Consider the following 19,297-nt stretch of genomic DNA (forward strand, 5'->3'; position numbering starts at 1 on the left):
AGCCATCGGGTATCTGGCGTCCACGTTGTGCATGGCTCTCACGTGTTCCATGATACGTTCCTTTAGTGTCCTTATGGTGCTACCTATATAGTACTTTTTGCAGGTGCACTCTACAATGTAGACAACATACAGAGTGTTGCAGTTGATGTTCAGATTGATCTTGAATTTCCGGTTTCTCCAATCTGAGAATTCTTTAACTCCGTTGCGTGCCCATTTGCATGCTCCACAACATCCACATTTATGGAAACCCCTCGTGTAGGGGTTTAGCCGGGTAGAAGTGGCGATAGTTTTGGGTACTGTGGGGCTTAGTCTATTTCTAAGTGTCTTCCCCTTTCTGAAGGTGAATTGTGGTCTCGTGGGAATTAGCTCTTTGAGGATTGTGTAGTTGAGCAGTGTTTTCCAATGTTTGTTACAGCTTTGCCTCATGATCACACTAGTGTCATTATAGTCTGTGATGACTCGTATTGGTTTTTTGTTGAGAGTAGCTATAGGTTTGGTGGCGAGCGTACTTTCTCTCTTGACACTTTTGATTCTGGTGGCCGCTCTCTCTGTGGTGGCTCGTTTGTACCCACGTTTGGTGAATCTGTTTTTCATGTCGATCAGGCAGTTGTTGAATTCTGAATCGTCACTGCAATTTCTGCGTGCTCATATGAATTCGCCAAAGGGGATTGTTTCGATTTGATGTGCAGAATGGGAGCTGTCTGCATGTAAGAGTGCATTGCACAAAGTCTCTTTGCGATACAACCTGGTCTGTAGGGTGTTGTTGGTGACATATATAGTTCGATGTCCAAGAATGGGATTTGATAGAGGCTGAAATGACACGTGATTTTCATCTCCATGTTATTGTTGTTTAGATAATTGCAGAAGACATCCAACTGTTTTTTTTTATCCTGACCATAGTAGTAGGCAGTCATCAATGTATCTGCCCCAATAAATGATATTATCTGTCCATTCTGCGCCATTGGGTCCCCATAACCAATCTGTTTCAAGGACGCCCATATACAGATTGGCGAACGAGGGAGAGAATTTTGAGCCCAATGCGACTCCTTTTGGTTTGTCTATAACATTTCGGATTATAAGTGAAGAAGTTGTTCTTGAGTATGTTCTCCATCATAGCAACAAGCAATTTCGGTGTGTTCCCAGAAAATGGCAGGTCTGTGTTGGAGGAGTCTGGTCATCGTTTGTAATCCCAAATCTGGGTTTATGGAAGTATATAAAGTCACTACGTCCAGTGTGGCTATGATGGTGTTGGGTTGCCATTGGATGTCGGACAGGATGCTAAGTATATGCTTCGTGTCTGGATGTAGGACGGCAAGTTTCTGACCATGGGGTTTAGGAATAAATCAACGTATTGAGATAATCTCTCTGTAGGACCCCCTATCCCAGAGATAATGGGTCTGCCAGGTGGAAAAGGGGCTAGTTTGTGTACTTTGGGCAAAATGTAGAAGCAGGGGTAGATAGGCCTCACGACGTTCATATACATTATCTCATCATCATCTAATAGGCCTTTGGTGTTCCACTCTTGGAGTTTCTTGTTGATGAGGATCGTAAGAGGACCCATGGGGTTGCTGCTCACAACTTCGTAACAATGGGTATCATTGAGTTGCCTCATGATTTCTCCATGATAATCAGTGTGGTTCATTATCACAACATTGTCCCCTTTATCTGCCTATTTAATGATGATGTTTTCGTTTTTGCTCAGGGCATTGAGTGCGCGTCTTTCACCTTTGGTGAGGTTGTCTTTGTTGTGTCTCGTTTTGCCGAAGGTTTCGTGCTCGTATTTATCCGAATCATCCAGTACAAGGTTGTGAAATGCGTCAATGAAGTTACCACCCGACAGGGTGGGTGCCCAGGTGGACTTGGATTTGAGGCCACTAGGAATGGTGGTACCTGGATCGATGTTGAGATCCTATAGTAGAGATTCCATGCTCCTAGGGTGGTCGTCATTGTCTGTCAGAGATAGCAGGAGGTGTGTGGCTTTTATATCGTTTATGGTCTGGAAACTTGGTGTGTTGGTGTCATAGACACTGATGGTTCTCTTGGCGGGGTTGACAGTGTTGGCAAAGTGTTTGCGTAATTTGAGATTCCGAATGAATTTGAATAGATCGATTTTCAACCTGCAGAGATCCCCTTGTGCCTGGGGATTGAAGTTTAGTCCTTTACTGAGGAGGGATCCAACACCCGTATGCCGTCTCCTCGCAGATAGACGCACTTACGCGTGCGTTGCTTTTCCACGCTCAGCCGCTTCCCCAGGACGCCTTTGACCCTGCTACCCTTGCCTGACCCAGCAACCTACCCTTGGCGTTTTATCGCCTCATCGCACATGCGGACGGGGTCGTTTCTCCGCCGCTCCTTATCTACACGATTCTTCCTACCTTGTAGCCCTACAGCCCTGATGAATTACACGTTCTTCACGGTGTGACGAAACACGTGTCGGCTGGCTACTTCCTTACTGTACTGCCCACCTTTTGACTTATAAAAACTTTATTCACACGAAACTTGACATTTTACGCTTCTTTTTCCAAGCATTTAATCTGTATCAGTAGAAAACTTAGTCCCTATACTTGGACTATCAACCAGGATCTGTTCTCATTCCAGTAGGTCTAGGCTTGCCTGGATCATTTAAGGGGCCTTTTTCCGAAATGTTTGTGTTCCCCTGTCCTGTTTTGCACCGCGTGCCTACTGCACACCGATCTCAGCGACAATATCACACTGCTCAGAGCGCCACTACTTCCTACTCTCTAACACAAACCCTGTCTCCTACCGAAACACTTGCACGTGTTCTTTGAGTTATGAATCTACTCCTTTATGTACAAATGGTTTACCCAGGAGTCACTGCTCCTAAGACACGGGCTTGCATTATGTTCATGGTCAAACTGAGACCACCAGGCAAAATTCTCATTGGTCGCTGCTCAGCTTGTTCATATGTGAACTCTAACTGGCTTAAACATAATTAAATCCTTCCTCCTTAAGAAACAGGCATTTGCAATGCAATAGGTCACGCATTATTAAAGTTTGAGCTATTGGTGTTGCATTGTTTAGCAATGCCAATGGCTCTAACTTAAATAATGCGAGACCTATTGCACTACAAATGCTTGTTTAACTGTCAGTCCCCCCCACATCCAAGACCGTGGTAATGCCAACCCCATGTTTTCAAATTCAGGCCCCTCCGATCTTAAATATCTTTTGATCCCTAAGGGCATGTCATAGCTCCATAGTTTTTAGCTAAATGGCCGATGTTGTTGGGCACTAGGTGAGGGTGAAAGCAGGATGTGTATTCTAGTGGATAATAATCAGAGTATCCCGGACTTGTGGGACGGGATGCAGAGAATTTTTCTTGTAGCGCAAAGAGGAGAATTATGTTACCTTGTCATATACATAAATAATGTACTGAAAGTTCCAGAATGTAAGTTTCATGCATAGTACACTTATTCGCTTTCCTTGCACAGAGTAAAATTAATTTCTAAAGAAAAGGTTTTACAGTAAAGTCCCCTACTCGGCATAGCTTTGAAATAGGCTGCTGTTCTTTTTTTTTTTTTTAATTTTTTTTTTTGGTGCAAAACAAAGATAGTAGGTACATTGTCATCCATCGCATTTCCATACATAAGTTACTAGGTGAATGAGGTGAGACAGTATTCATAAGGGCAAAAACTTATAACATCCACAGTAGTATATAGCATTGCGAGTTTCGTCGACGATGTGATGAGTAGGAATATACTTGTGTCGAAAAAATACAGTTTGCAATTTTGTGTTTTGTTGGCTACTATCCGTCTGAGTCTTGCCGTTCGCACCTTACAATAAACATAAAACAGTAAAAACAGCACACTTTGGTCCGGCACGTACTTGAGGTAGTAGCTTTCGGCACTCATAGCACAGTCCATCTGTAAAGAGAGCAGCGTATTGTTGCACAGCCCCCCTATGTCCCACTCCCTCCCGTGCCACCTCCCACGGCTGCACCCACCCGCCTCCGTTGCGCTCGCCCTATGCACCTAGTTACAGCCCAATCAACGCTCCTCGTCACTGTCCGACCCCCCATCATCATCTTCCTCCAATGGTTCGCAGATATCCCCCCTGTATGCGTTCCAGGATTGCCACACCCCGTTCCATTTACGTGGGTTACCCCTCAATTTATACACCGCCCTTTCAGTCAACATGAGCATGTCCATGTTGCGGAGCCATTGGGGTAGCGTGGGGAGATCAGCCGACCCCCACTTCTGTGCTATGTCCCGTTTCGCTGTTACCATCCCCACTGTGACCCAGGTCCTTGCATGAAAGGTGAGGTCAGTCGGCCCCCAGATGTTTAGCAGACAGAGCCGTGAGTCTAGGGTGAGGGTGGTATGAAGAGCTTGGGCCATCGTGCGTATTACCCGTTGCCAGTAGCCAACTAACAATGGACATTCCCACACCGTGTGTATGAAGGTACCTTCTGCCCCGCAGCCCCTAAGGCAATATGGATGATCCGCCCTGTGCAGTTTGTGAAGTAATGTACGGGTGTAGTAGATTCTGTGAAGAAATTTTAGCTGCACTAGGCGAAATTTAGATGATATGCCTGCTTCACGGGGGGATGCCATGGCTGCGTTCCAGTCATTGTCATCCAGGTCACCCACTTCCGCCATCCATTTGCCCTTCAGTTTCCCCAGTGGATCAGGCATATTGTTAATCAGCTTGCGGTATGTCAGCGATGTCGCCCCTTCTTGCATGAAGTCAGTAAGTAGCCGATCCTCCAGAGGGGAGGATTCGGGCAGGGGTGCGTCTGGTGAGATTGCTGCCTGGAGTGCGTGTCGGACCTGGATGTATCTGTAGAGCTCTGTGTTCCCCAACTCATATTGGTCCTGCAAAGTGGCAAATGAGATCACTCCTTCCCTCGTCCACATGTCCCCCACCGTGGAGATGCCGATGCTGTCCCATTGTGTGAAGCCCTTGGAGCGCCGCAAATGGCCCAACGCCTTTGTGTCCCACAGGGGTGTAAGTTTCGTTATGACGCCATCCCACTTCAACTTTGCCTGCGCCTTGTACCATATACGGACTGTGTGTTTCGTAGGCCCCGTGAGTTTTGCCGCCACTCCACGGTGATACAGTGGGGCCAATAAGGTGTTGGCACCCAGTTGTGCCCTGTCGGCCTTGTACGCTGGGTCGTCCTGCGGGGCATGCATCCATTGGTTAATGATTTTGAGTTGGGCCGCCCAGTAGTACAACTGTACATTCGGAAGGGCGATGCCCCCGTCGTACCACCCCCTGTTCAATTTAGTGTGGGAAATGCGGGCTGGCTGGTTGCCCCATAACAGGCCCGAGATTTGCGCCGTTATTTTCTGGAGGTAGCCTTCCGGCACCAGATACGGGGCGTTCTCCAGCACATATAGGAAGCGCGGCAGAGCCATCATTTTAAATAGTGCCGCACGGCCAAGGAGTGTTAGGGGGAGATCCTTCCAGTGTCGCACGTCTCCTCGGAGACGAGCTAAGGGGGGTAGTAGGTTGAGGCGTGAGAAATCTGCCTCGTTACGGGTGATATGAATCCCCAGGTATTTAAATGACGTGTGGGCCAGCTCCAGTGGGCAGGAATCCGGGAGAGGCGGGAGTGGGCCTCGCAGTTCAAAAATGGTGGACTTAGCCCAGTTGATGGTGTAACCCGAGATTCGCCCATGAGCCGTACAAAGAGCCAGGAGGTTAGGGAGACTCTCCTCCAGATCTGTGAGATAGATCAGCATGTCGTCTGCGTAGAGAGACACTCTGTCCTCCCATAACGGGGTCCATTGTATCCCTCTCAGGAGCTGGGTAGTACGAATCGTAACCGCCAGTGGTTCTAAAACTAAGGCGAAGAGCAGGGGTGAAAGCGGGCAGCCCTGTCGAGTGCCTCTGCCTAGGGGGAAGGTGTTTGAAATATGGCCGTTGGCCGCCACCTGCGCCACCGGGTCCTTGTACAGCATTCGTATCCAGGAAAGGAACACCGGGCCAAAACCCATACGCGTGAGTACTGCGAAGAGGTAGCTCCATTCCACCATGTCAAACGCCATCTTGGCGTCCAAGGAGAGGATGGCAGCCGGTTCTTGCAGTAGTGGAACTCGCGCCAACACGCCATGCACCCTGCGGAGATTTAAAGCAGTGCTGCGATGTGGCATGAATCCGGACTGGTCCGGGTGGATCAGGTGTGACAGAGTTGGCAAGATCCTGTTCGCCAACACTTTGGCAATAATTTTGGCCTCCGGGTTCAAAAGGGAGATCGGCCTATACGAGGTGCATTCGTTGGGGGGCTTACCTGGCTTCGGTATCGCCACAATAGTAGCCATCCGCTGATCGAGCGGCAGCGTTCCCTGTGTTCTAGAATCCTCGTACATATTGAGTAGGGGTGTGCTTAATGATTCGGCCAAGACTTTCAACCACTCAATGGGTATCCCGCTGGGGCCCATCGCTTTGCCTGGATGAAGGGCGCCTATGGCCATCTGGATCTCCTCCACCGTGAGAGGTGCGTCTATATCCTCGGACATCTCAGGTGTCAGCTCTGGCAAGGGAACATGGGCAAGGGCAGTCTGCACCTCCCCCTCCTCTACCACTAACTCTGGGGTGTAGACTGAGGCGAAATAATCGGCGAGGACGTTTACTATCTCATCGGGGCGGGTGTGGTTGTTGCCCTGTGGGTCCATGATCTGCAAGATATTCTTCCCCCCCCCCTGTCTTTTGTCTAACCATGCCAGCAATTTACTGGCCTTGTCTCCAATATCGTATACCCTGTGCTGTGTAGCCGCAATGTCCGACATCGTGACCCTGCGCATGTGATCTGTGAGGCGGTGCTGGTGGATCTGGAGTTCGTGGAGCGTGTCGTCAGAGGGGTTCGCCATATGGGCCGTGTTGGCCCGTTCTAGGCCTAGTTCCATCTCGAGGGCCTCCCGTCTGTGCGTCTTTTTGTGATGCGCTATCGCTGCTATGGCCTGACCCCGGAACACTGTTTTATATGCCTCCCACAGTATGGAGGGGGAGGCCACCGAGGATTGGTTTTCTTCGAAGTACTGTTGGGTTACCTTCTTAAGATCCTTGTTAATCCGGGGCACTTTGAGGTAGCCCGGGAAAATCGGGAATAGTCTGCGCCGCGCCATGGTCGAAGTGGTGAGTGTCAATGTGAGTGGCGAATGATCGGAGACCCCCCGTGGTAGTATCTCGGTTTCGGCTATCGTAAGGTGTCCATTAATCAAAGTGAAGATGTAGTCTATCCTAGACAGGCTATTGTGTGTGGCCGAGTAGTATGTGTATTGTTGCTGAGTAGGGTGCAGAGCGCGCCATACATCCACCAACCCCTGTGCAGTCAAGAATGTCTGGAGCCTGTTGGGTCCACCTGCGTGCGCACGTGGGGGGAAGCGGTCTTCTGAGTTTGTGAGTGCCATGTTGAAATCCCCACCTAGTAGTAGTTCCCCATCAGGGAGTGTTAGCAGGAACTTGCCCAGATCCGGCAAGGCCTCAGAGTGTAGAGCTGGGGGGATATAGACAGAGACAATATTAAAGAGCTTCCCCTCCCACTGGCCATGCACTGCCGCGAATCTGCCGTGGTCATCCGTTGCTGTAGACTTGACGATGAACTTGGAAGATTTTTTCTGCAGGATGCCAGTACCACGGGACCCCGAGGTGAATTCCGCATGCACTACCATATGATAGCCTCTCCTATCCAGGGCCTTCGTGGCCGCTCCCGACAAGTGTGTCTCCTGCAGGAGAATGAGAGCCGGGCCCCGTCTCCTTATCCCCTGCAGCACTAGCCCTCGCTTGATCTTATCCCCCAGGCCCCTCACGTTCCAGGACATGACAATCAGTGAGTTCTTCGTGGTTGGGCTAACTGTTGCAGCCATTGCTGGACTCCCAATCAGACCTCCCTGCGCCCCGAGTGTGCCAGTAGATCTTGGTTACATAGAACATGCCTAGATACTTAAGTGTGCATAGAACATAAACTTGTAGGACCAAACAGTCCCGTAGAAAAAACTTTTTTTCAACTCTTCCCCCCTCCCTGCCCCCCTGCTATACGGACTCAAAACTGCCCGCCCCCCCAACTTAGCAGAGTGCATATCCCGTCCCCAAACCAGTGTACTTGCGCGTTGGGGTGAGGGACTCTCCGCAGCCGGCAGTCTCTCATTCATACCCCCGGAGGCCCTTCACCCAGTGTCCAATGGCGGGAAGCGCTTCACAGCCTACTAGTCTCAATACTGAAGTATGAATGAATTGTCCCCAAGCTTTCATTGTACCTCAGTCTCGTCCACGCCGCCCTCGGCTCCCAAAGAGTCACTGTTGTCCGGCCTCCCACCGGAGGCCTGCGAGTCTCTGCGATGGCCGTCGGCCCGATCCTTTCTGGAGCGATTCGTCCGTCTGTGGTTCTGACCCGGTCTCCATCCCTCGAGCCATTCTTGCACGTTTTCGGGGCAGTCGAAGAACCAGGTTTTGTTCTCCGCTACCACCCGTAGCCTGGCGGGGAATAACATGGAATACGGCAATTCCCTGGACCTCAGTTCCTTTTTCACGTCGAAAAACGTGCGTCGCCGACGGGCGACTTCCGCGGTGTAGTCGGGGAAGATGGCAATGGTGGCGTTCTGGATCTTGAGGGGGGGGGAGGACCTGGCTGCCTGTAGGATTGTGTCCCGGTCACGGAAGTTGAACAGACGTGCCACTATGGGTCGCGGGTTAGCCCCTGGCTTCGGTTGGCCACCCGGGACTCGATGGGCCCTCTCCACCGAAAAGAAGTTGGACAGTCCCTTTGGCTTTAGTTCGTTGGTGATCAGGTTCTCTACAAAGAGATCCATCGCCTTCACGCCTTCCGATTCCGGTACCCCTATGATGCGGATATTGTTGCGCCTGGAACGCCCTTCCTGCTCATCCAGCTTCTCCCTGAGCATTCTATTGTCCTGCGCCATCTTCCCCATTTCTCGCTGGAGTTCCGCGACGTCTTCCACCAGTGATTTTGTGATCACCTCCATATTCTTGACCTTCTCCGACATTTTGTGGAGGTCTGCTCTAAGTAGGGTGACGTCCGTGGAGATTCCGCCAACAGTTGTTTGCAGTTGTGCCAATGCTACCATGACGTCGTCCAGCGTGGCCTTCTTTCCCCCAGGGGAGTCGGCTGTTTTACCGGTCTGTTCCTTCCCTGCCGGGGATCCGGCGGGCTTGTCGGAGGTGAAGCGATCTATGCGAGTCTGTGTGACGCCGCCCTTAGGGCCTTTCCCCGCCATGCCGCCGAAGGTTGTGCTCCTCGTGCCCCTACGCGCCAGGATGTTGGGATCAGTGCAGGCCCCCAGACCAGTCCGATACAGCACCGAACAGGTCGGGCGAGCTTCTTCGGGGCGGGAGGTGCTCCGTAGGTCGCCAAGTGCGTAGCGACGTTCAGGTCACAAGATGGCGGGTACTCACTCCGTTGTCGATGCCCAGGCTCCCGGCACTTTAGGAGATGACCTCCGATGCTGTCAGGATTCCAGCCGTCCCCCCCTTGGGCACTGTTTCCTTGATTTGCCTGAGCCGCCGTCTCCGACCTCCTGAGGTGTGGTCGGGTTGGTGAGGCCACCGCCGCGCGGGCACTTCCGGTCCAAGTTCTCCGGCCAGGATGCACTTCCGGCGGGGTGAACAGCCAAGGAAGGTCCCGGCTCTGGAGGTGCTGGCAGGCCGGTCGGAGGCTTCGACGTATCTTTGGCTACGGACGTCGGATTTTCTCGCTGCTTGTCGCTGCTCACTCCGCCCGGTCCTGGGATCCGGTGCCTGCCTTTGGGGCTTGAAGTTGTAACGGATTTTGTGTCGGATCGACGAAGAGGCCGCTTCAGCCGCGGAGCTCGTCCCTTATGCTGCCGCCATGATCGGCTGCTAGCCACGCCCCCTAGGCTGCTGTTCTTATTGAATAGCCCTGCTCTGGACGTGGAGGATGGGATAGTTTCCGTAAAATGCTTCTGACTTGTTAGATTCAGGTCCTGCTCACCCTCCTGCTGTGACTTAGAAATCTCGCCTGCTTTGCTTGAACATTTTTTTATGGGAATACAGCCGCAGTAGGTAGAATTTATATTCTCTGAACCCATTTATGAGAAGAATAACAAATGACACTTATTTTCAAATGATAATTTTGCTTTTGTGAAGTACTTTGCAAGAGTGCTACACACTAACAACGTTTTCTTTTGGTGGCCCGAACTTCCCATGTTCCTCACCGCGTTATATTGCGTGGCTTTTTATAAAGTACAGTATCTGTTAACATTAGTTTCTTAGTAGCATATTTCTGATTTGCTCTCATTGTCTCTTCTGCCTACTATGCGTTGGCCGATAGAGGAACTTCCATGTAGAGGGGTGCAGGACGGTCTTTTATTTATGTGTCCATCCCTTTCCAACAAACACCTGTGTGTATGTGAAGGGAGTATGGTCTGATTTAGTGCATACATGTTAAATGCGGGACCATGGACACATTTTAAATGTTTGGGAGTGTGTTATTCTTCACATAGATCAGTTTGGTTGAATGTCCCATTGCCCCACAGTGTATTCATTTTTTCATAATGCCTTGGTCTTCTGGTCCATTGCTAATATCCCCTTTTCTTTTTGCCACCTTGTCCCAATTCCCGGGCCTTCTTTTAACAGTGCTCTGACTTAAGTGCTATATTATTTTTTGAAACTATCTCAATACCATACTTGATTCATTGATGATTGATTATTGTTCATTATAACATTGGAATGTTGAGCACTTCATTGAAGACCATGGAGTGCTCTGGGCTTCTAACGGCCTGTAGAAGCTCGGAGCATCAACATTCCAACGTTCGTTCAAAGCTGTTGCTGTTAACAAAGGCCTCACGGAGCCCAAGGGGATTTCCTCCCCCTTGGGCTCCGTGATGACTTTGTTTTACAAATTAGAACATTCTGCCCTCTAGGGGCGGATTGTTCTAATAGCCTTTTAGTCCTCTGTAGCAGGCTCTACCGGCCACTAAAGGCCCTTGCCTTCGGCCTTTAACGCTGGAGCGGGCCTTTAATGGCTGGTAGATGCTGCTACGTCTGGCTCTAAGGCTATATTAGTGCAGTCAATGGGCTAGTTAATGACATTCCTAGAGATCCAATTGCAGTATCTGAATGTAGTTGTCTGTTTTTCAGGTTGGGTGGCCCAGATCCTCTGGACTATGTCAGCATGTATAGGAGCCTTGGAAGTCCAACCATGAGTGTTCCTGAGCACTGGCATTATGTGAGCTTTGGGCTGAGTGACCTGTACGGAGACAACAGAGTACATGAGTAAGTATTTCTAGTCATTCTCTGATCTCAATATGTGCATGTTAAATAAGGTCTGTTCTCTTAGAGCTTGGGGGTAAAGGTATATAGTTATACCCCAGGTATTGTTATATAGATTCTGTAACTGTTACTTCATTTGAATGCCAAATGGACAATGCAACTTGAATTTAAATAACGCTTTGTCTTTCAAGCAAGTGAATAAACTAAGTAATCGATTTTGGAAAAGGTGATGGACAGAGTTTCTGAATGATGCAGAATACTCCTACCCAGTCAAGAGATCAGGGCTTGATCCATCACCGTTTTTTAGCTCACTGCACCATCCCAGCTCAGAACCTGGCTACATGCAAATTAGTCTGTTCCTGTCCCAGTGCATGATGGGAACAGGGCAAACCAAACTACCAAGCCAATTCTTATACTGGGAAGGAGACAAGCTTCCGGGGACCGGTTTCTGGCATTTCAGCCGTCGTCGGCCCGGCTTGCTTGAATCCTGATGGTGCAATGAGCAAGGGACTCACGTCTGAGTATACCCTCCCACACTTAATGTGGACAAAATCGATTTTGGAAAAGGTGATGGATCAAGCCATGATCTCTTGACTGGGTAAGAGTATTCTGCATCATTCAGAAACTCTGTCCATCACCACCCCCTTTTCCAAAATCGATTTTGTCCACACTAAGTGTGGGAGGGTATACTCAGAAGTGAGTCCCTTGCTCATTGCACCATCAGGATTCAAGCAAGCCGGGCCGACGACGGCTGAAATGCCAGAAACCGGTCCCCGGAAGCTTGTTTCCTTCCCAGTATAAGAATTGGCTTGGTAGTTTGGTTTGCCCTGTTCCCATCATGCACTGGGACAGGAACAGACTAATTTGCATGTAGCCGGGTTCTGAGCTGGGATGGTGCAGTGAGCTAAAAAACGGTGTTGGATCTAGCCCTGATCTCTTGACTGGGTAAGAGTATTCTGCATCATTCAGAAACTCTGTCCATCACCACCCCCTTTTCCAAAATCAATAAACTAAGTAATGGCAGAGTCTGTTTCAAGCAGGTTTGTGAATGAAATTGCAGTAGGATGGATCATTGCTAACCTTTTTAAAGAAAGGATACCATGATAAATGTTCTGCTTCCTTTGAACTATATGGTGATCTTTAGCTGCTTAGCATTTTTTGTTTTTTTTATGATGAGCTGTTAACAAATACATGGGAAGGATTTGTGGAGGGAAAGGATATTATGGGAAAGGATATGACATTTGTCAAAAACCTGTGAACATGTTTTTCATCAGAAGCAATCTTTGTATATCTGACACCTTTATCTACAGTCTAAAACTGGTGGGGGGTTTATTTATTTTTTAAAAAGCAGAATTTTAGACATAAAGTAGAGGTCTGTGTCCTTGTGATTGAGCCATAGGTGCCCAGGGCCAAACATGTACAGCTATCAAGCAACTCCCAGATGTTTTCATTTTGTTGGCAGGTGTTCCCCATCAGGGTTTTATTGGAGCCTCAAGCAATATGATAATCGCGTTGGTACACATAAAAAAATATCATGCCTACTTTTGTGCCCCACTGAGGTCTGTAATGTGGCCTTGGATCAGTGCTCCCACTCTCTTTCTGTTGCATATGTGTTCACTCTTGAGTAGAGAACCAGTATGATGGAATAAAGTAATTTGAAAATTTGGAGTTGTGCCGCTGAACTGATTGAATTTGGAAATCCTTAGACCAACTAAGCATAGAAACTGACACACTATTACCTTGCAAAACCTTCCGCCTTATTTGATTTTCAAAAAGTGTTTTTTCTCCCCCCACCTCTTTCCACTCCATTCCTTCTGAGAAATCTGTTTTAGCAGCTACGTTGACCATTGTTGTTTAACATATATTAATTTTTGTAAAGGTGGTTTCCTAATGGTTATTATAAGATAGTGGCTGGTGAACACATACAACCGATTGCCCTGTCATGTTAGGGTTTCTGACTGGAATAACATTAAAGAAAACAATGTAGCAAATTAACCGTGTAATGAAATCTGATTAACTTTTATAATGGACTCATTACCATTTTGTGAGGAGGTCTGGGTGAGAAGTGTGACCAAGGATGAGCACCGTGCCTTTGAGTGAGGATAAGCAGCAGGCCTTTGAGTGTATAGTGAGTAATATGCATCAGTGGATGGTGAGTAGATTGTCCTTAGTGCCAGTGCTCGGTGAGAGGTCGGTCTGCAAATGTCAGTCCAAGGTGATGTGTGAGCGAAAGGTGAATTGAGAACCTATATGAGAGCAGGGTTTGGGGGGTTGCCCAACCCAAGAGTATAGAGCGAACTGTGTGCCAATTACAAGGTGTGTATTGTGAGTGCACGATTAGGTGTGTGCCCGAGTACAGCGTGAGAAAAGTTTCTGAGTGCAGGATGAGCAGTGAGCCTGTGTGAGTTCAGCATATTCAAGCCAGTCCTGTTCCCATTGTAAAGGCTTATTGTTGTCTCTAAAGTGGCAAGCTTAATATTTAGTTTTTTCTTTATGTATTCTGTGTTGTCAATTTAGCTTTTGCTTCCCCTTAATAGGAGAGTCGGGAACACAATGTTCCACCTTTTTTAGGTCTCGCCTAGACGAAAGCAAAAGCGAAGCTTTTGCTGTCTATGCGAGACAACTTATGTTGCCACTTTAGTGGGAATATTGTGGACATCAGACTGTTACGAGCTTTTTCTGCTGTAGTCAGGCTGTCACGAGCTTCTCCTTTGGAGATTTGACCTCGTGAGCGCGCCTTGACTGCATCTAATGGGCTGTGCGCTTCCTTTAGTCAGTTTCACTTTGACGCCTGCACTTTCAGAGTGAAATGAAACAATGTGTCTGGTAGTTGTTCCTGTGGAGTGCCTTCTGACCTCGTGAGCGCGCCTTGACTGCATCTAATGTGTGTGGCTTTTTTTTTCAACGTGGCCCGGGCGCTTGCTTCAGTCAGTTTCGCTTTTAAGGTGCAGGCGTCAATGGGTCTGGTACTTGTTTTATTTCCATTTAATGCTCTTTGGAACAACAATTTTATATTACTTGTGTGTATTACCACTGGCCAGAATTTCAAAGACTTATATTCACGCAGGTGAAATAATACTATTGTGATTAGGGCCGATTTTTGGAGTCTGACCGTTCAGAGTGCAGAGTGGAGCTTCAGAGTGGAGCTTCAGAGTGGAGCTTCAGAGTGGAGCTTCAGAGTGGAGCTTCAGAGTGGAGCTTCAGAGTGGAGCTTCAGAGTGGAGCTTCAGCGTGCAGAGTGGAGCTTCAGAGTGGAGCTTCAGAGTGCAGAGTGGAGCTTCAGAGTGGAGCTTCAGAGTGCAGAGTGGAGCTTCAGAGTGGAGCTTCAGAGTGCAGAGTGGAGCTTCAGAGTGGAGCTTCAGAGTGGAGCTTCAGAGTGGAGCTTCAGAGTGGAGCTGCAGAGTGGAGCTGCAGAGTGGAGCTGCAGAGTGGAGCTGCAGAGTGGAGCTGCAGAGTGGAGCTGCAGAGTGGAGCTGCAGAGTGGAGCTGCAGAGTGGAGCTGCAGAGTGGAGCTGCAGAGTGGAGCTGCAGAGTGGAGCTTCAGAGTGGAGCTTCAGAGTGGAGCTTCAGAGTGCAGAGTGGAGCTTCAGAGTGCAGAGTGGAGCTTCAGAGTGCAGAGTGGAGCTTCAGAGTGCAGAGTGGAGCTTCAGAGTGCAGAGTGGAGCTTCAGAGTGCAGAGTGGAGCTTCAGAGTGCAGAGTGGAGCTTCAGAGTGCAGAGTGGAGCTTCAGAGTGCAGAGTGGAGCTTCAGAGTGGAGCTTCAGAGTGGAGCTTCAGAGTGGAGCTTCAGAGTGGAGCTTCAGAGTGGAGCTTCAGAGTGGAGCTTCAGAGTGGAGCTTCAGAGTGCAGAGTGGAGCTTCAGAGTGGAGCTTCAGAGTGCAGAGTGGAGCTTCAGAGTGGAGCTTCAGAGTGCAGAGTGGAGCTTCAGAGTGGAGCTTCAGAGTGCAGAGTGGAGCTTCAGAGTGCAGAGTGGAGCTTCAGAGTGGAGCTTCAGAGTGCAGAGTGGAGCTTCAGAGTGGAGCTTCAGAGTGCAGAGTGGAGCTTCAGAGTGGAGCTTCAGAGTGCAGAGTGGAGCTTCAGAGTGGAGCTTCAGAGTGCAGAGTGGAGCTTCAGAGTGGAGCTTCAGAGTGCAGAGTGGAGCTTCAGAGTGGAGCTTCAGAGTGGAGCTTCAGAGTGGAGCTTCAGAGTGGAGCTTCAGAGTGGAGCTTCAGAGTGGAGCTTCAGAGTGGAGCTTCAGAGTGGAGCTTCAGAGTGGAGCTTCAGAGTGAAGATTCAGAGTGGAGCTTCAGAGTGCAGAGTGGAGCTTCAGAGTGGAGCTTCAGAGTGCAGAGTGGAGCTTCAGAGTGGAGCTTCAGAGTGCAGAGTGGAGCTTCAGAGTGCAGAGTGGAGCTTCAGAGTGGAGCTTCAGAGTGCAGAGTGGAGCTTCAGAGTGGAGCTTCAGAGTGCAGAGTGGAGCTTCAGAGTGGAGCTTCAGAGTGCAGAGTGGAGCTTCAGAGTGGAGCTTCAGAGTGCAGAGTGGAGCTTCAGAGTGGAGCTTCAGAGTGCAGAGTGGAGCTTCAGAGTGGAGCTTCAGAGTGCAGAGTGGAGCTTCAGAGTGGAGCTTCAGAGTGCAGAGTGGAGCTTCAGAGTGGAGCTTCAGAGTGCAGAGTGGAGCTTCAGAGTGCAGAGTGGAGCTTCAGAGTGGAGCTTCAGAGTGCAGAGTGGAGCTTCAGAGTGGAGCTTCAGAGTGCAGAGTGGAGCTTCAGAGTGGAGCTTCAGAGTGCAGAGTGGAGCTTCAGAGTGGAGCTTCAGAGTGGAGCTTCAGAGTGGAGCTTCAGAGTGGAGCTTCAGAGTGGAGCTTCAGAGTGGAGCTTCAGAGTGGAGCTTCAGAGTGGAGCTTCAGAGTGGAGCTTCAGAGTGCAGCTTCAGAGTGCAGAGTGGAGCTTCAGAGTGGAGCTTCAGAGTGCAGAGTGGAGCTTCAGAGTGGAGCTTCAGAGTGCAGAGTGGAGCTTCAGAGTGGAGCTTCAGAGTGCAGAGTGGAGCTTCAGAGTGGAGCTTCAGAGTGGAGCTTCAGAGTGGAGCTTCAGAGTGCAGCTTCAGAGTGGAGCTTCAGAGTGCAGAGTGCAGCTTCAGAGTGGAGCTTCAGAGTGCAGAGTGGAGCTTCAGAGTGGAGCTTCAGAGTGCAGAGTGGAGCTTCAGAGTGGAGCTTCAGAGTGCAGAGTGGAGCTTCAGAGTGGAGCTTCAGAGTGCAGAGTGGAGCTTCAGAGTGGAGCTTCAGAGTGGAGCTTCAGAGTGGAGCTTCAGAGTGGAGCTTCAGAGTGCAGCTTCAGAGTGCAGCTTCAGAGTGCAGCTTCAGAGTGGAGCTTCAGAGTGGAGCTTCAGAGTGGAGCTTCAGAGTGGAGCTTCAGAGTGGAGCTTCAGAGTGGAGCTTCAGAGTGGAGCTTCAGAGTGGAGCTTCAGAGTGGAGCTTCAGAGTGGAGCTTCAGAGTGGAGCTTCAGAGTGGAGCTTCAGAGTGGAGCTTCAGAGTGGAGCTTCAGAGTGCAGATTCAGAGTGGAGCTTCAGAGTGCAGAGTGGAGCTTCAGAGTGGAGCTTCAGAGTGGAGCTTCAGAGTGCAGAGTGGAGCTTCAGAGTGGAGCTTCAGAGTGCAGAGTGGAGCTTCAGAGTGGAGCTTCAGAGTGCAGAGTGGAGCTTCAGAGTGGAGCTTCAGAGTGCAGAGTGGAGCTTCAGAGTGCAGAGTGGAGCTTCAGAGTGGAGCTTCAGAGTGCAGAGTGGAGCTTCAGAGTGGAGCTTCAGAATGCAGAGTGGAGCTTCAGAATGTCAAGAGCAATGCCAATAGCTCTAACTTTAACAAAGGCAAAACCATTGCATTGTAAATGCTTGTTATTTTACCGAATCACATGCTCATGCTGCTGCCTGGTTTGTCTACATGCACACAGGCAGAATCACTCAGTACAAAATGGCTCCTGTTCACTCGTCAGTACGGTCTTGCGCCGCCCCACCTTCCCCCTGCCAAATACATTCATTCCAAATACTGCTTATTTTCATATCAGACTGACTTCTCACATCTGGGATAGCAGGGGCACCTTCCACAGTGATTAGTGCTTCACAAAAAATAATTCTCGGCTAGCGCTCAGAAGCCTTGAAGCTTTGATTGAATGACACTGCAGTTTGATGCCCCGCTCGTTTTTTGATGCTATGCGTTCCAGACACTGATTTTATTAAGACTCACTTGGAGCTCTAAACTGTCACTTGATCTTTCTTTGGGTCATTTCGTTTGCCCGGAAGGACTAACATATCTGTGAAACCCTCTTCTTTTATAGTTTGAGCATCGTCTTCGTTTAGCAGGATAACATTATACATTTGAAAATACAAATATCCGGGAAGAACAGAGAGCAAATCTCCGCGATGTTGGGCATTCTCCTATCATAAAGGAAGCGTGTTGGTGGGACCTGTGGCATCTAACGCATCATTTAACCCTATATGCGTGGGCACCTACCACAATAATGTATAGGATGAGTTTGTTCCGTTCCCGTTTTTAATTTGATGTAAAACTCAAATCACTGCACACTCTCTACTACACACTCTCTACTACACACTCTCTACTACAGTCACTACTCTCTACTACACATTCTGCTACACACTCTCTACTACAGTCACTACTCTCTGCTACGCACTCTACTCTCTACTACACTCTACTACACACTCTTTACTACACACTCTACTACACACTCTCTACTACAGTCACTACTCTCTGCTACGCACTCTACTCTCTACTACACACTCTACTACACACTCTACTACACACTCTCTACTACAGTCGCTACTCTCTACTACACACTGTACTACACACTCTACTACAGTCACTACTCTCTACTACACACTACTACACACTCTCTACTACAGTCACTACTCTCTACTACACACTCACTACACACTCACTACTACAGCCACTACTCTCTTCGACACACTCTATACTAGACACTCTCTACTACACACTATCTACTACAGTCACTACTCTCTACTACACACTGTACTACACACTCTACTACAGTCACTACTCTCTACTACACACTACTACACACTCTCTACTACAGTCACTACTCTCTACTACACACTCTACTACACACTCACTACACACTCACTACTACAGCCACTACTCTCTTCGACACACTCTATACTAGACACTCTCTACTACACACTATCTACTACAGTCACTACTTACTACACTCTCTACTACACTCTCTACTACACACTCTACTACACACTCTACTACACACTCTACTACACACTCTACATTACACACTCTACATTACACACTCTACATTACACACTCTACATTACACACTCTACATTACACTCTCTACTACACACTCTCTACTCCACACTCTCTACTCCACACTCTCTACTCCACACTCTCTACTCCACACTCTCTACTCCACACTCTCTACTCCACACTCTCTACTCCACACTCTCTACTCCACACTCTCTACTCCACACTCTACTACACTCTACTACACACTCTGCTACACACACGCTCTACTACACACTCTACTACACACCCTCTACTACTCTCTACTACTCTACTACACATTCTCTACTACACACTCACTACTTTCTACTACACTCTACTACAGACTCTCCACTCTCTACTCCACACTCTCTACTCCACACTCTCTTCTTCAATCTCTCTACCTCAATCTCTCTAATTCAATCTCTCTACCTCAATCTCTCTACTTCAATCTCTCTACTTCAATCTCTCTACTTCAATCTCTCTACTTCACATTCTGTATTACACACTCTCTACTACACACTCACTACTCTCTACTACACACTCTCTACTACACACTCTACTACACTCCCTACTACACATTCTCCTACACACTCTACTACACACTCTACTACACTCACCACTCTACTACACACTCACCACTCTACTACACACTCACCACTTTACTACACACTCACTAGTCTCTACTGCTCACTCTACTACACACTCTCTACTACACACTCTCTACTACACACTCTCTACTACACACTCTCTACTACACACTCTCTACTACACACTCTCTACTACACACTCTACTACACACTCACTACTCTCTACTA

The 19,297-nt window shown here is 48.8% G+C and overlaps 1 protein-coding gene across 4 annotated transcripts in view; it reads left to right on the forward strand.

The window, feature by feature from the left end:
* Positions 1-19,297, forward strand: part of SUFU (SUFU negative regulator of hedgehog signaling) — a 561,046-nt gene that overhangs the window by 89,332 nt on the left and 452,417 nt on the right. For all 4 annotated transcript variants that reach the window (XM_086922691.1, XM_086922692.1, XM_086922694.1 and 1 more), the window contains exon 2: positions 11,080-11,214. In XM_086922691.1, the coding sequence (XP_086778817.1) occupies positions 11,080-11,214 (135 nt within the window). The remainder of the gene's footprint in view (positions 1-11,079; positions 11,215-19,297) is intronic.

Source organism: Lissotriton vulgaris, chromosome 5, assembly GCF_964263255.1.
Source record: "Lissotriton vulgaris chromosome 5, aLisVul1.2, whole genome shotgun sequence".
Lineage (NCBI taxonomy): Eukaryota > Metazoa > Chordata > Amphibia > Caudata > Salamandridae > Lissotriton > Lissotriton vulgaris.